The sequence below is a fragment of the Bos taurus genome, chromosome 20, assembly GCF_002263795.3.
Source record: "Bos taurus isolate L1 Dominette 01449 registration number 42190680 breed Hereford chromosome 20, ARS-UCD2.0, whole genome shotgun sequence".
NCBI classification, from domain to species: Eukaryota; Metazoa; Chordata; class Mammalia; order Artiodactyla; family Bovidae; genus Bos; species Bos taurus.
This window is the reverse complement of record NC_037347.1, coordinates 31,460,155-31,474,756: the sequence shown is the minus strand read 5'-3', so window position 1 is coordinate 31,474,756 and position 14,602 is coordinate 31,460,155. Positions and strand designations below refer to the sequence as shown.

The window sequence follows — 14,602 nt, the reverse complement described above, 5'->3', positions numbered from 1 at the left end:
CCATCTGCTCCCCCAGGTCCATTTTCCACCCTTCATTTTCCACTCTGTCCCAGACTATAGTCCTCTAAGTTCCAGCTAAGTTTGGTTTGTAGGGAGATCTTGCAGGGGATCAAAGGAAGGAGAGCAAGAATCTGAGCTGTGTCCCCCCAGCCTGACTGTGAGGTTGATTCGGGCCAGCTATACTCTGGAAGAATGGTCGTGGCTCCTCTCAAGGCAGCTGCCTCTACACAGCACTCTCTAGGTTCTAATATCTTTTCCTTCCCCTTATCTCCTTGGTCCTAAAGACAGATTTTTGGTTGATCCACTCTAGGTTTGAAAAATTTGAATTAGTTGTTGACACTTAATGATTAGAATGATTGCATTACAATTCCGATGTCTCTTGAAAAACATTAGATTTGACAACACTGAGTCTACATTCCCAGTAGTAACAATTGTCTGAAGTTGAGTAGCATCTGCCTCTTTGCTTTGAGGCATGTATTCTTCAGGACGCCACAGTCCCCACTACTCCCTGTTGTCTTACAGTAAGCCTGCCACCTTATTTCCACCCTAGCCTCTAGAGACACTTAAGTTTGCAAGCCCTGGTTTAAAGAATGTGTCAGTCTTTTCACTAAATTTGGAGAAAGGGGAGGTTTACCTTTCAAATTTCTCTGCTTCTTTCTTTCTCCTCTCTGCCACTACCCAGGGAGTCCTCTCTCTGCCATTGCTATCATCACCTCCGAAAACACTGCCCTTAGGCATCCTCTGCTCCTATCCATTCCCCATACTGCAGCCTGAGTACCCATTCTAAAATGGGAATCAGGGACTTCCCTGATGGTCTAATGATTAAGAATCCACTTTGCAATTCAGGGGACATGGGTTCGATTTCTGGTCAGGGAGCTAAGATCCCACATGCCTCGGAGCAGCTAAGCCCTCACACCACAACTAGAGAGCCTGCACATTCTAGAGCTTGTGCTCCACAACAGGAGAAGCCTTCAAGCTGCAACTAGAGAAATCCCATTCACTGTAAGGAAGACCCAGTGGAGCCAAAAAAAATTTTTTTTAAAAGAATAAAATGGAAATCAGATTATAACAATCCCTTAAAATCTTAAAATGTCTTCCCACATTTTAAGAATAAATGTTAATTTATGTTTTATTCTTCTCTAAAAATAAAGGCAATTAAAAAAAATTTGAAGTACAATATTATAATGGCCTTACAATATTATAATGGGCTTCCCTGATAAAAAGAAATTATATTACTTTCAGGTATACAACATAGTGATCCAATATTTTTATACAATACAAAATGATCACCATAAGTCATCTGTCACCATATAGAGTTATTATAATATTATTGACTATATTCCCTAACCTATATGTTACATCCCTGTGACTTTTATTTTATAACTGGAAGTTTGTACCTCGTAATCTATCTTTGTCAATTGAAAATGAAAAGCACAGACTAAAAGTTGAGAATAATCTTTTATTCAGCAGACAAAACTGAGGACTTAAGTGGGGGACACAGTCTCTCAGATATCTCTGAGAGATTGCTCTGAAGAGGTAGAGGAGGAGCCAGAATAGATAGGAGTTCTTGCAACAAAGACCAGGTAGTCAGAAGTCCAAAAGATTACTGTTAAAGAAAACCAGATATCCCAAGTTAAGGAATTCAGCGTTTTTCTATGTCTGGGAAGATGCAAGAGTCTGGACTCATTGAAACCATTCCTCGGATATGCTCCACCTCAGCTAATGGAGCCATTATCCTGTGCTTTCTCCTCCTGAGTCTCCTCGGGTGCAGGGGGCTGGGGTTGCGGATGGGGGTGACTTCGGGGTGACTGCTTGATGGCTGGCATCCCATTTCCGTCCCCAGTTCCCTCAGGGCTCACCTTCAGCGGCTGTAACGTGAAGGCTTGATGGCTGCAACATTCTTTGTTTACTGATAGGTCAGGCAACATTTTTTTTCACATATAACCTATTTCTTCATTTCCTTCCTCCAAAGCTATATTTCTTTCTTTTTAAAAAATATTTCTTTATTTGTCTGCATCAGGTTTTAATTGCAGCATGTGGGATCTTTTGTTGAAGTGCACAGGCGTCTCTCTAGTAGTCGTGGCAGGGCGGGCTGGCTTAGTTGCCCTGAGGCACGTGGGGGTCTTAGTTCCCCAACCAGGACTCGAATTTCCCCTGCCTTGGAAGGCAGATTCTTAACCACGGGACCACCAGGGAAGACCCAAGGCTACATTTCTTGAAATAACTTCGAAGGCTCTGGGTCATGTGACACCTGCCTACTGTTCCGGGCTGGTTAGTGACTCCTTCCCCTCCACCGCCCACCCCGCCGCCCCTTCAATTCCCAGTGTCCAACATAGTGGGATCTTCAAACACAAACACGACATCTTGCCCAGACCTGGCACGCTGTCCCCTTCCCATGGCCAGGTATTGGGCCTCCTTCCTCACTTCCTGGTCACAGGGTGTGTCACTTCTTAATGGGGAGCTGTCTGTTCTCCCATCTGCACCCCTTCCTAACACATGCCACAGTGTAATAAGGTTTTTCTCAAACCCTCTGTCTCATATGTCTGTCTTCTTCACCATCTGGAACACAGTAGGTACTGCCTGAACGTTTGTTGAAGGAGTGGACTTAGAGACCTAGTTCTCCATGGAACTGCGATTTCTACCACTTAGTGGCAATCCAGAACACCAGGGATTTTTAAATGTTTTCTATGATTATTCATTAGTGTTAGAGGAGGCATGGTGGAGGAAGCAGGTTGGGACTAGAGTGAGCAGGCATACTGCTGCTGCTGCTGCTAAGTCGCTTCAGTCGTGTCCGACTCTGTGCGACCCCATAGACGGCAGCCCACCAGGCTCCGCCATCCCTGGGATTCTCCAGGCAAGAACACTGGAGTGGGTTGCCATTTCATAGGGTGTAGAATTTCAGGAAGGGCTTCCCCTCACAGCTCCTCTCTTGCCTAACTCTGACCCCGGCCCTGGGAGGGCAGCCTCTGCTCACAACCACTCAGGTATACAACTGAAAAACCAAAACTAGGATGGTGTTTAAAGGGCGGTTTGAGACAGCGCCTGACCTGCACGCAGTGCGAGGAGCGAGCGTGCCGCTCCCGGGCGGGAGGGGGAGACAGAGGAGGACCCGCACCTGAACTGAAGCCGGGCGGGCGCTGGGAGGACCGGGCGGAGAGGCGGCCTCTCCTACCGGCAAGCTGCCAGACTGAAGGACGGAATTCACTATTCTCGCTCTTAAAAACAACAGCTCGCGCCCTACCTCCAGGTGATCTGCCCGACCCAGGGATCAAACCAGGTCTCCTGCATTGTGGGGATGGCTTTACAATTCCAAGTGTACTAAAAAACCATGGAACTGCACACTATGGGTGGATTGTGTGCTGTGAGAATTATAAAAAATAAATAAATAAATAAAATAACAGCTCGCCTAACGGGCTACGCAAAACCAAAGTTTCTGTTTCAGGTGAACAGCTGCCCGGATTCTTAATCCCAAAGACTGAAGAGTAGGAAAGCCACGACGAGAGAGGGGACCCCTACCCCACCTTATCCCACCCCCCGTACCCCGGGGGGATAGCCGGGGCTGTCCGTCCCTCTGCCTGGAGCATGGCCTGCGGAGGGAGGGCGCGGAAGCCCCCAGGGTTCCGCTCGGTAGAGCCTCCCCCACGATGTTGCGATATTGCGGACACCCTGAGCCAGCGTGGTCACATCAGGCACCGGGAAATCCTGCCGCTGTCTTCTGGGAGACCTATGACCTACTTTAACAAAACCACTGACACTCTTACTTTAAACTAGCTGCTTCTATTTTCACGACTGTAAGATAGAAGCTCAGCTGGTAAAGAATCCTCCTGTAAAGCAGGAGACCCCGATTTGATTCCTGGGTTGGGAAGATGCCACGGAGAAGGGATAAGTTACCCACGCCAGTATTCTTGGGCTTCCCTAGTGGCTCAGAGTCCACCTGCAATGCAGGAGACCTGGGTTCGATCTCTGGGTTGGGAAGATCCTCTGGAGAAGGAAATAGCAACCCACTCCAGTATTCTTGCCTGGAGAATTCCATGGACAGAGGAGCCTGGCGGGCTACAGTCCATGGGGGTCACAAAGAGCGGGACACGACTAAGGGATTGAGGACACACACTGTGCCAAAGTTCTTCAAAGCAGTTGTTTTTCAAGTAGGTCAAATAGGAGCCTTGCCATCCTGTGTTCTCAGAAGTTTTCTTGCCTGGAAAATTATCAAAGTCTGGTCCAGTTTGAGCAAAAACATGAAGTGTCAGTTTTTAGTAGAGATTCATTCATTTTCAAACATTAACCATTTTTAATACGTAATTCATTGATGTTAATTGTATAATTAATTGTAGGAAAATTAAAAAAGGAAAACCATCCGTGATCCCCCTATTAATAATATAACTATTCTAAGCATTTGGTGTATTATCTTGCCAGATTTTTTTCCTATGCAAATGCATATTTGTGTTTTTCCTCATGTTCTTTGTTTTTAATGTTTATTTATTTATTGGTTGCGTGGAGTCTTTGTTGCTTCATGCAGGCTTTCTGTAGCTGCACTGCATAGGTGTCTCATTGCAGTGGCTTCTCTTGTTGCAGAGCACAGGCTCTAGAGTGTGGGGTTCAGTAGTTTGGCTCATGGGTCTAGTTGTCCTGCAGCATGTGGGATCTTCCAGGACCAGGGATCCTACCCATGTACCCTGCATTGGCAGGTGAATTTTTAACCACTGAACCACCAGGGAAGTTCCCTCACATGTTCTATATTGAATATCTTTCCATGTCTATCAATAAAGATCAAGATCATTATTTTAATCACTGCACATACCATTTTGATAGCTCTGTACCATTGTGGAGATAGGTGAACCACATTTTATTTTAACTATATCTCTTGCTAGACTCCTAAGCTGTTCTCTGTATCACCGAAGTCTTCTTACACAAGCAATCTTGTATATGCATCAGATTATTTAAGATTAACTGCCAAAATGGAAAAAGTCTGGGTAAAGTATTCGACCATTTTTAAGGCTCTCAAGATGTAAAACCAAACTACAATCCAGAACCATCTTACCAACTAGTCCTCCCACCAGTGGTACCTTGCAGTGCCCATCTCCTCATGGCTCTCTAACACTTCACCCACACTGAGCACTGATGCTTTCCATGCTGGTACATGGTGTGCCAGGCACTGACAACGTCAAATCAGAATGCAGCCCAGGCAGGAAGAGGGTAGGAGGAAGAAACGAGTAAGGAGTCATCATTTTCAGGGCAGGGTGCTGAGATTATTGTATAGAGAATACACAGAAATTGGATGTCATCTTCCGGGGACAGGTGTCATAGAAGGCTTCCTGGAAGAGGTTGTTTCTGAGGCTGGCCGTGAAGAATCATCTGTCATTAACCAAGTAAAGATAGGGAAGGAGTGATGAGCCAGATAGAGAAATAGTCCTGGTAGACGCAGGTAGAGAAGAGATCTCAGGTGTGAATGTAAAAGACCTTTTCAGTGAACTGCAAAGCATCCTGTAATGAACTGAAGGGTACATGGGGAGGTGGGGACCATGGACAGGAATGATGGACAATGAGGCTGAAGGGGTGGCTTGGACCTGATCAAGAGAGTCTCTGTTGGCTACGTAGAAGTGCTTTCTCCAGAAAACTGGATAAACCTCACCAAACTGAAACCTCCTGGGGAGGCAGAAGTTGGCATTAAAACCTATACATGGTAGAGTCATACTGATCCCAGGGACCAGCACTGATGTTGAACTCGGAAATTGCTAGGAGCTCTCTGAGCTATAAACAGCCACTTAACCTCTTTGTCTATTAAAATAAAAATAAAGGGACTAGGTTCCTTCCAGTTCTAAGCAGCTATGAACTCAGGCACATCCTTTGACTTTTTTCTTTTTTTCCAGAAAAAGTGGCTATTAAGATCCTGGATAAGACCAAGTTAGACCAGAAAACTCAAAGGCTGCTATCCCGTGAAATCTCCAGCATGGAAAAACTGCACCATCCCAACATCATCCGCCTTTATGAGGTCGTGGAGACTCTATCCAAGCTCCACCTGGTGATGGAGTATGCAGGGGGAGGGGAGCTCTTTGGGAAGATCAGCATGGAAGGGAAGTTCTCAGAACCAGAAAGCAAGCTCATCTTCTCCCAGATTGTGTCTGCCGTGAAGCACATGGTGAGCAGGGTGAGGAGGGAGGATCTAGCTCCCATTCCCCCCACAATGGAAGCATGGAGCTTTAGTTTACCGTTGTCTAAGCCAGCAGTCTTCAAACTTTTGGGCACTGGGGACTAGTTTTGTGAAAGACAAGTTTTCCATGGACCAGGGCAGGGGGTGGTTTCAGGATGGTTCTCATAAGGAGCTTGCAACCTAGATCCCTCCCATGCACCGATCACAGTAGGTTTCGAACTCTTTTGAGTATCTAATACCCTTGGCAGAGCTCAGGCAGTAACGCGAGTGACAGGGAGCAGCTGTAAACACAGGTGAAGCTTCACTTTCTTACCCGCCACTCACTTCCTGCTGTGCAGCCTGGTTCCTAACAGGCCATAGGCCAATACTGGGAGTCGGGGCCCCCTGATCTAAGCATCCCCGAGGGCTTCAGTCCTTTATAAGGGCAGATAGCAGTCCCTTCCGTGAGAGTCAGATGTCTGGCTGGGATTGTGCTCCTGACCTCCAAAGCGATGCCCAGGGGTCTCAGTTACATTTGTAGCCTCCTGGCTTCTGCGGAAGTTGGAGGAGTCACTCTGGGCAGCCAGATGACTGATACCCATTCCCTGGCCACACCCATTCCTCCAACCCCGTCTTCTGGTACTCAGAGAGCTGGCTTCTCGCTGCTTCTTGGCCTTGCCTTCCTCCTGTGTCTAGGATGCCCTCTCCCCGCTTATCACGCCTCACAGTCCGATCTCATCCACACTTTGTGACCCAGCTCAGCTTGTCTCTGTGAAGCTTTCTTCAGTCTGGGCTCAGCCCGCACTGATCTTGATGCCTTTGGTGAACTCTTCTAGTTCTTCTGCCTCTGTGCTCAGCACACTAACACTTGCTTGTGTCTTTCTGATTTTAGTTCTCTGATTATTTCTTTAAATAAATCTGGTTTCCGTAAGCACACTCCCCCTGATTCTCCTGTGTCCTCTCTATCAACAGCCATATTACTGGGCACACAGGAGGAATCAGACTTGCAGTCCTGACCACCACTTGTACCACTCTGTTAGTGCAGAAGTTTTGGCCACCCTCTTTGCCCAGCCCTCAAAGTAACTGGCAGGAAGAGACACTTTTCTGGGATCTGTGTTAGCTGAGAAGCTGTATCTTTTGCTCCTCTTCTTGGATGTCGTGAGATAAGAACTGGAATCAGTGAGCTCCTGGCCAAATTATTAGCAGGGTATTAGTGCCCTAGGGACCCCAAAATCACATTTGAGAGGGAGAGGGGGAAGAAAAAGAAGTGAGCAAGGGAGAACCTAAGCCTGATAGTGGTGGCTGTGGTACCACCGATTGTCACCTAAGTGACTCTGTGCTGGGGTGGACTTTCCCCAGGCCGAGAACTAAGCCAGACCTATACCACGCACAATGGTGAAGCTCCAATACTTTGGCCACCTGACGCGAACAGCCAACTCATTGGAAAACACCTTGATGCTGGGAAAGTTTGAGGGCAGGAGAACGGGACAACAGATGACGAAATGGTTGGATGGTATCACCGACTCAGCAGACATGAGTTTGAACAAACTCTGGGAGATAGTGAAGGACGGGGAAACCTGGACTGCTGCAGTCCATGGAGTCACGAAGAGTCGGATATAACTGAGCGACTGAACAACAAATACCAAGCAGTGGAGCAGATGGTCAGAGTCTTCCACATTCTACTCAGAAAAGAGATCTGGCAGGAGAGCAGAGAGGATCCAGCAATCGAGAATGCAGACTGAGTCCTCTGAGGCTCTATACCATGACTTTCTCCAGCTCTCAGGTCTCCAAAAAGAAAGGATGACAGGCATAGATCTGGATTTTATTGGGTTTGCTTCCTGTATGCCGGGACCATGCTGAACACTGCAGATACAGCATCACGTTCAGTTCTCACAAGAGCTTTGTGTGTGTGTTAGTTGCTCAGTCTTGTACGACTCTTTGCCACCCCATGGGGTGTAACCCACCAGGCTCCTCAGTCCATGAGATTTTCCAGACAAGAATACTGGAGTGGGTTGCCATTTCCTTCTCCAGGGGATCTTCCTGACCCAGGGATTGAACCGGGGTCTCCTGCATTGCTGGCAGACTCTACCATTTGAGCTACCAGGGAAGCCCATACAAGAGCCTTAGGAGGTGGTTCTCAGTGTTCTGTTTTACAAAGAAGGAAGCTGACATTCACATACACAACTGGCATAGTTGAACCTAGAACTAATAAAAATGTCAGGCTCCGAAGCTTGGATTCTTACCCCAGAAGGTCCATCTGGAAAAGTAGCATTAAACCATTTCCCAAGTGCCCTTGGCATTAAACTGGTCAAGAGTCTTCAAGCTTGTCTGGATCCAGAATGCAAGGGTGGGATGGGATCTGCTGCCAGAAACTTGTCCACTATAAATTGCTCCCTTCTACTGAATTGTATAAAGTTAGAGGAGCCCATCCAAAGGAGCAGGGGTAGGGGGTCGGAGGAGGGCTCTTTTTCTTCTTGAGGTTGGCCCTAGTCGAGAGATTGCTCAGCCAGGAAAACCTGCATATGGTCTCAGAGGTGAAGGATTAACTGTCTCATTGTGTTTCACAAGATCTAGGTCTTTCTCATTCTCTCTCTCTTTAGTCACTAAGTCTTGTCCAATTCTTGTGACTCCATGGACTGTAGCCTGCTAGACTCCTCTGTACATGAGACTCTTCAGGCAAGAATACTGAAGTGGGTTGCCATTTCCTTCTCTGGGGGATCTTCCTGACCCAGGAATTGAACCCGGATCTCCTGCATTGCAGGCAGATTCTTTACCAACTGAGCTAGGAGGGAAGCCCATCTAGGCCTTACTTTTGGCACTAATTCCTAAGTCCACGTCAGGGACAGACTCCAGCTTTGACTCCACAGAAAAGAACCTTTGGTCTGCTTGGAGGGTACAGGTGTTACATTTGGCTAAAGGTTATGCCAGGGCAGCTTGCAAGGTCTGAGATCTGATATGACTTAAGTTGATTTCCATTGAATTTCTGTTGTTACACCAACATCACCTCACTGTTTCAGAGCAACTGCTGCATCTTTAATGTTGGCTTTTACTTTGAGAATGACTTTCCCTCCTTTGTCTTTTTCCACAGCATGAAAACCAAATTATTCACAGAGATCTGAAAGCAGAAAATGTGTTCTATACCAATAATACTTGTGTGAAGGTGGGCGACTTTGGATTCAGTACAGTCAGTAAAAAAGGTGAAATGCTGAACACTTTCTGTGGGTCTCCACCCTACGCGGCGCCTGAACTTTTTCGAGATGAGCACTACGTCGGCGTTTATGTGGACATCTGGGCCTTGGGGGTGCTTCTCTACTTCATGGTGACTGGCACCATGCCATTTCGGGCAGAGACCGTGGCCAAACTGAAGAAGAGCATCCTGGAAGGCACCTACAGCGTGCCTCCACACGTGTCGGAGCCCTGCCTCCGCCTCATCCGGGGAGTCCTCCAGCCAGTACCCGCCGAGAGGTACGGAATCGACTCCATCATGAACAATGAGTGGATGCAGGGGGTGCCATATCCCACCCCTTTGGAGCCTTTCCAGCTAGATCCCAAACATTTGTCAGAGACCAGCAGCCTCAAAGAAGAAGAAAATGAGGTCAAAAGCACTTTAGAACACTTGGGCATTACGGAAGAGCACATTCGCAATAACCAAGGGAGAGATGCCCGAAGCTCCATCACAGGGGTCTATCGAATTATTCTGCATAGAGTCCAAAAGAAAAAGGCTTTGGAAAGTGTTCCAATAATGATACTACCAGACCCTAAAGACAAGGACCTAAAGAAAGGATCCCGTGTCTATAGAGGCATAAGACACACATCCAAATTTTGTTCAATTTTATAAATTGCATTAGATTGCTGGTAATTAACTAAGATCGTTGTTGCTGCTTTTAAATTTTTTTCACCAACTTGAGTGGAGACTTTTTGTAATTTTTAAATAAATTTAAATTTAAGATATGCATTTCCCCCTGCCCCTCCCAAACGTTTGTTAGCTCAGATTCTAGCTTGGTTTGCAATCTTGTCTTATTCTCAAACTCTAGCCTTCATTCAGTTAATCGAGGAATATTTACAGTGCCAGCCACGTGCTACGCACGATTTAAGGTGCTGCAAAATAGGATGGCCAAGCAGTCCAGGGTACTGTGTTCAGATAGCAGTATCCCCTAGAGGTGTGGGTTTGAACCCCACTGCTGAATGAATTTCCCAGCTAGCTCAATGGTAAAGAAGCTGTCTGTCAATGCAGGAGACACAAGAAACATGGGCTCAATCCCAACGATCCCCTGGAGGAGGAAATGGGCAACCCATTCCAGTATTCTTGCCTGGAGGATCCCCACGGACAGAGGAGCCTGGGGGGCTGCAGTCCATGAGATCGCAAAGAGTCAGACAGGACTGAGCAGACACATTGCGTTACATTACCATATACCAGGCACTGTTTAAGATCCTGCAAAATCAAAAATAGGCCAAGTCCTTCCTCTCCTGTGTGGGATAGTCTTGTGCTGAACAAACGTACCAACAACAGCAACAACATTTTCTAAAATATCAGATAGTAATAGATGCTACACAGATAATTCAAATACAGTAATCTGATATTAGAGGCTTGCCACTTTGTATGTTTTGGAAGGCCGGTTTGTGTAGCCGACGATCTGAGATCTGAATGAGAGCAGGAGTGACTTGGAAAGCCAGCTGTGAGCATCAAGCAATGAAGGGTTTGAGACATGGTTCTTTTCTAACAGAGCCTAGGACAGAGGCTCCAGGTAGAGTGATTGATTTGGGAAGTGATCCTAGAGAGCAGGAAGGAGGGTAGAGGAGAGAAGCAGGGAGGATCATTACAGGGTGGCCCATGCTCCAGGTGACTGTCACCCAGTCCTGTAGGATGCTCTGAGGAGCCTTATGAAACACATCTGAGGAGTCTGCCCAGGGTACTAAAAGGGAAAGTGTCTATCCAGCTGCTCTTGGGGCCCTACGATGCCACCTGCACCTCCAGATTGTGATGAGTGAGGGCCACGGGGGCTCCCCATGCTTCTCATGCCTTAGAGCCGGGGCAACCCCAGGGCAGGAAGTAAGAGGTACACACAGTTGGCCCTGGGACAAGATGCAGTCAAATAGGGCCTGCGTGAAGCCACCAGCTTGCCCCAGTGATTGCTGCATCAGTGGCTGGAGAAGGAAGTGTGGCTGAAAGGATCTGAAATCGGTGGTCGGACACAGCCCACCCCCAGCCCTCCTCATATTCTTCTTCCATTGAAGTCTGATCCATTGCTGTCATTCTCCTTCATGGGGTGAGAGCTGGAAGGACTTAATGCAGTAGGATTAGTCAAATAAGTCCCAGGGGTGATTCTCAAGTTCCAGGTCACCAGAATCACCCAGAAGGCGTGTTAAAACAGACTATGAGGCCCTGCCCCCAGTTTTGGAGTCAGAAGTGAAAGTGTTAGTTGCTTAGTCAGTTTATGTCATTCACTCAATCGTGTCCGACTCTTTGTGACCCCATGGACTGCAGAACGCCAGGCTTCCCTGTCCATCACCAACTCCCAGAGGTTGCTCAAACTCATGTCCATCGAGTCGGTGATGCCATCCAACCATCTCATCCTCTGTCTTCCCCTTCTCCTCCTGCTTTCAATCTTTCCCAGCATCAGGGTCTTTTCCAATGAGTCAGTTCTTCACATCAGGTGGCCAAAGTATGGAAATACAAATTCTTCAAGAGGGTCCTTGACGGTCATGGTGAATCATTTCCGACTCTTTGCGACCTCATGGACCATACAGTCCCTGGAATTCTCCAGGCCAGAATACTGGAGTGGGTAGCCTTTCCCTTCTTCAGAGGATCTTCCCAACCCAGGGACTGAACCCAGTTCTCCAACATTGCAGGGGGATTCTTTACCAGCTGAGTCACAAAGGAAACCCAAGAATACTGGAGTGGGTAGCATATCCCTTCTCCAGGGGATCTTCCTCACCCAGGAATCTAACCAGGGTCTCCTGCATTGCAGGCGGATTCTTTACCAACTGAGCTATCAGAGACTGTCATGGCAAGAAAAATCAATTCTGCTTCCATCTATTGGTGCCCAGACTTGTATATTTTAACAGCAAGGAGCATATATTTATGAGCCAGTGTTAAAGCATGTATACTGAATCCTGGGAGTCAGCACCCCAACCCTGCAGGATGTTGTCCTATGGCCAGTGTCTTAATTGAGCTGCTCCATTGCTCTGTCTCTGCTGGCTGCTTCTACTGCTGAGGTACTTAATAAGAGAAGTACATCCCATGGTCATGTGCCCGTTGCCCCCACTGCTTTTACCAAAGATGTGGTATTTGAGGCAATGGTATGTAATATACATGACAATGGATCAGGTATTCTCTAGGACCTCGCATGATGGTCTTGGAGGATTACACTCAAGACAGGAAAGGTGAACCTATATCCTGTGTAGATGTCAGCTCTGTGAGGATGAATCGTTGCTTTGTCTGTCCGAATGTATGACTCTGTGGATCTGATAATGCTCAGCTCACAAGGAGATCTGCTTGGTCCCTTGGTGACCCATAATCAGGTGCTCAGTCTCTCCTAGGGCCCAGAAACATGCCGAGAGCCTGAGGAGATCTCTGTTGCAGAAAGCGTGGCTCACTCCCGGATCCTGCAGGGCTGTCTATAACCTTCTGCAGGGGTGGCCAAAGAACACACTGTGTTCTTAAGCACCACTTAGACAGAGTAGCAATGCAGTTTGCAGTGAAGCCTGAAACTACTGTAGGTCTTTTTTCTGTAGCATCCACCTGAAACCAGCAGCCCTGATAAATGGGCTGGAGGAATATACCAGGTGCAACGTGTGTTTCCAAAACCCAGAGAGGCCTACTAAACCCCGTGTCTCTATCTCAGTGATAAAGGGTACAAGGTGCAACATACAGAGATGTGCCTCAAGTCACTGGTCTCTACATGCTTCATCAGTGTGGCCTGGCCCCTCCATTTTCATAGGACTTATCACCCACACTCTGACACACACGTCTTAGTACGGCCTCTGTAGGACTCGTTACTTTCTGATGACACATCCACCTAGAATGCTGTCGTATGGACCAGCATAAAGTGCTGCAGAGTGTCCAGATGATGAAGGTCCTTTTAGACTATCTTGTGACGTAGAGCAGGAGATTTCACATTGCCTCGGGACAATAGAATAAGTAAGAATTTCTGTCTATCCCAGAAAAGTGTAAACTTCTTTTTAATTTTAAATTTATTTATTTTTTAATTGAAGGTTAATTGCTTTCCAGAATTGTGTTGGTTTCTGCCAAACATCAATATAAATCAGCCTTAGGAATACACATGTCCCTTCCTCCTGAACCTCCCTCCCACCCTCCTCCCCATCCCACCCCTCTAGGTTGTTACAGAGCTCTGGTTTGAGTTCCCTGAGTCATACAGCAAATTCCCATTGGCTATTTTATATATGGTAATGTAAGTTTCCATGTTACTGTCTCCATATGTCCTAACCTCTCCTTCTCCCCAACCCCTGCCCCCGGTGTCCATAAGTCTGTTCTGTGTGCCTGTGAACTGCTTTTAATCCTCCCTTTTGATGTAAAATGAAAATGAAAATTTCCCCCCAAATAGCTGCATATCAATGCTAGAGTCTTTGTGTAAAATGCACACCCAATATGGCGGTGAAAACTGAGACTAACAGCGGTCCACCATCATTAGCCATCTGCTCTTTCAGAGTCTGATGAGTAAATTAAAGTAAGTTGACGAAGTTATGATGGAAGCCATTACCTTTGGGTCCTTTATTCTCCCATGGTGACACTGATGGATGCATTTCCTCATGTGGTTACTTACGAGTTATTAACATGGCTGGGGAGATGACATACTTTCAGAGGTCTCCATGTGGTGCCTCCTCTCAAAATGGTTCTTACTCCACAGGTCAGGGGTCTAAATGTGTTTATCCCAAATAGGTACTTGGAGATGAAGGAAAGGACCCCAAGATGAGACCCCCAGTGTGGGATAGACTTTGGCCAGAGCTCCAGCCACCACCTGGTTCCCACAGGTCTCCATCCCCTCTGTCTACATGTAGGGCTGTAATGGTACTTGGGGTTCTCTGGTGTCCACTTCAGTTCACACCTTTTATCCAACAGGCCTTAAACATCCTGGGTGCGCGTATCATAGGCACTTGTAGCAGGGCCTTTCTTCATGGAATCTTGGCTCCCCCCTCACTGCGCACTGGATCTGTAAATTAACTCAGATCTGGAATCATAATTTTCTTATTGTGACAGGCTATACCAGCCTGCTGCTCACAGCTTGTCTCTTTTCTTTCCTTTTTGGTTATACAAGTCAAGTAACACTCTACAAATTGTCACTCAGAACTCTGATCTGTTAGCAATTGTCCCAAAGCCCTGCAAACCAAGCTCCTGGACTCCCCCTCTAGCCTCACTGCCCATTTTACTATGCCAACCTCGCCTCTGACATTTAAATAATGGTACATGGCCTCTGCCATTCTGGAATCCCATGCATGCCCTGTTTCATGACAGCA

General features: G+C 47.0%; 1 protein-coding gene across 2 annotated transcripts in view; it reads left to right on the top strand.

Moving 5' to 3' along the window:
• The window catches only part of NIM1K (NIM1 serine/threonine protein kinase), an 82,093-nt gene extending 68,261 nt beyond the window's left edge, over nt 1–13,832 (top strand). The window contains exons 3-4 of one of the 2 annotated variants that reach the window (XM_024981309.2): nt 5,868–6,136; nt 9,216–13,832. In XM_024981309.2, coding sequence (XP_024837077.1) covers nt 5,868–6,136; nt 9,216–9,965 — 1,019 coding nt within the window. In that variant the 3' untranslated portion in view covers nt 9,966–13,832. The remainder of the gene's footprint in view (nt 1–5,867; nt 6,137–9,215) is intronic. The other variant, NM_001205975.1, reaches the window with a different exon arrangement.
• Nucleotides 13,833–14,602: the final 770 nt, after the last annotated feature.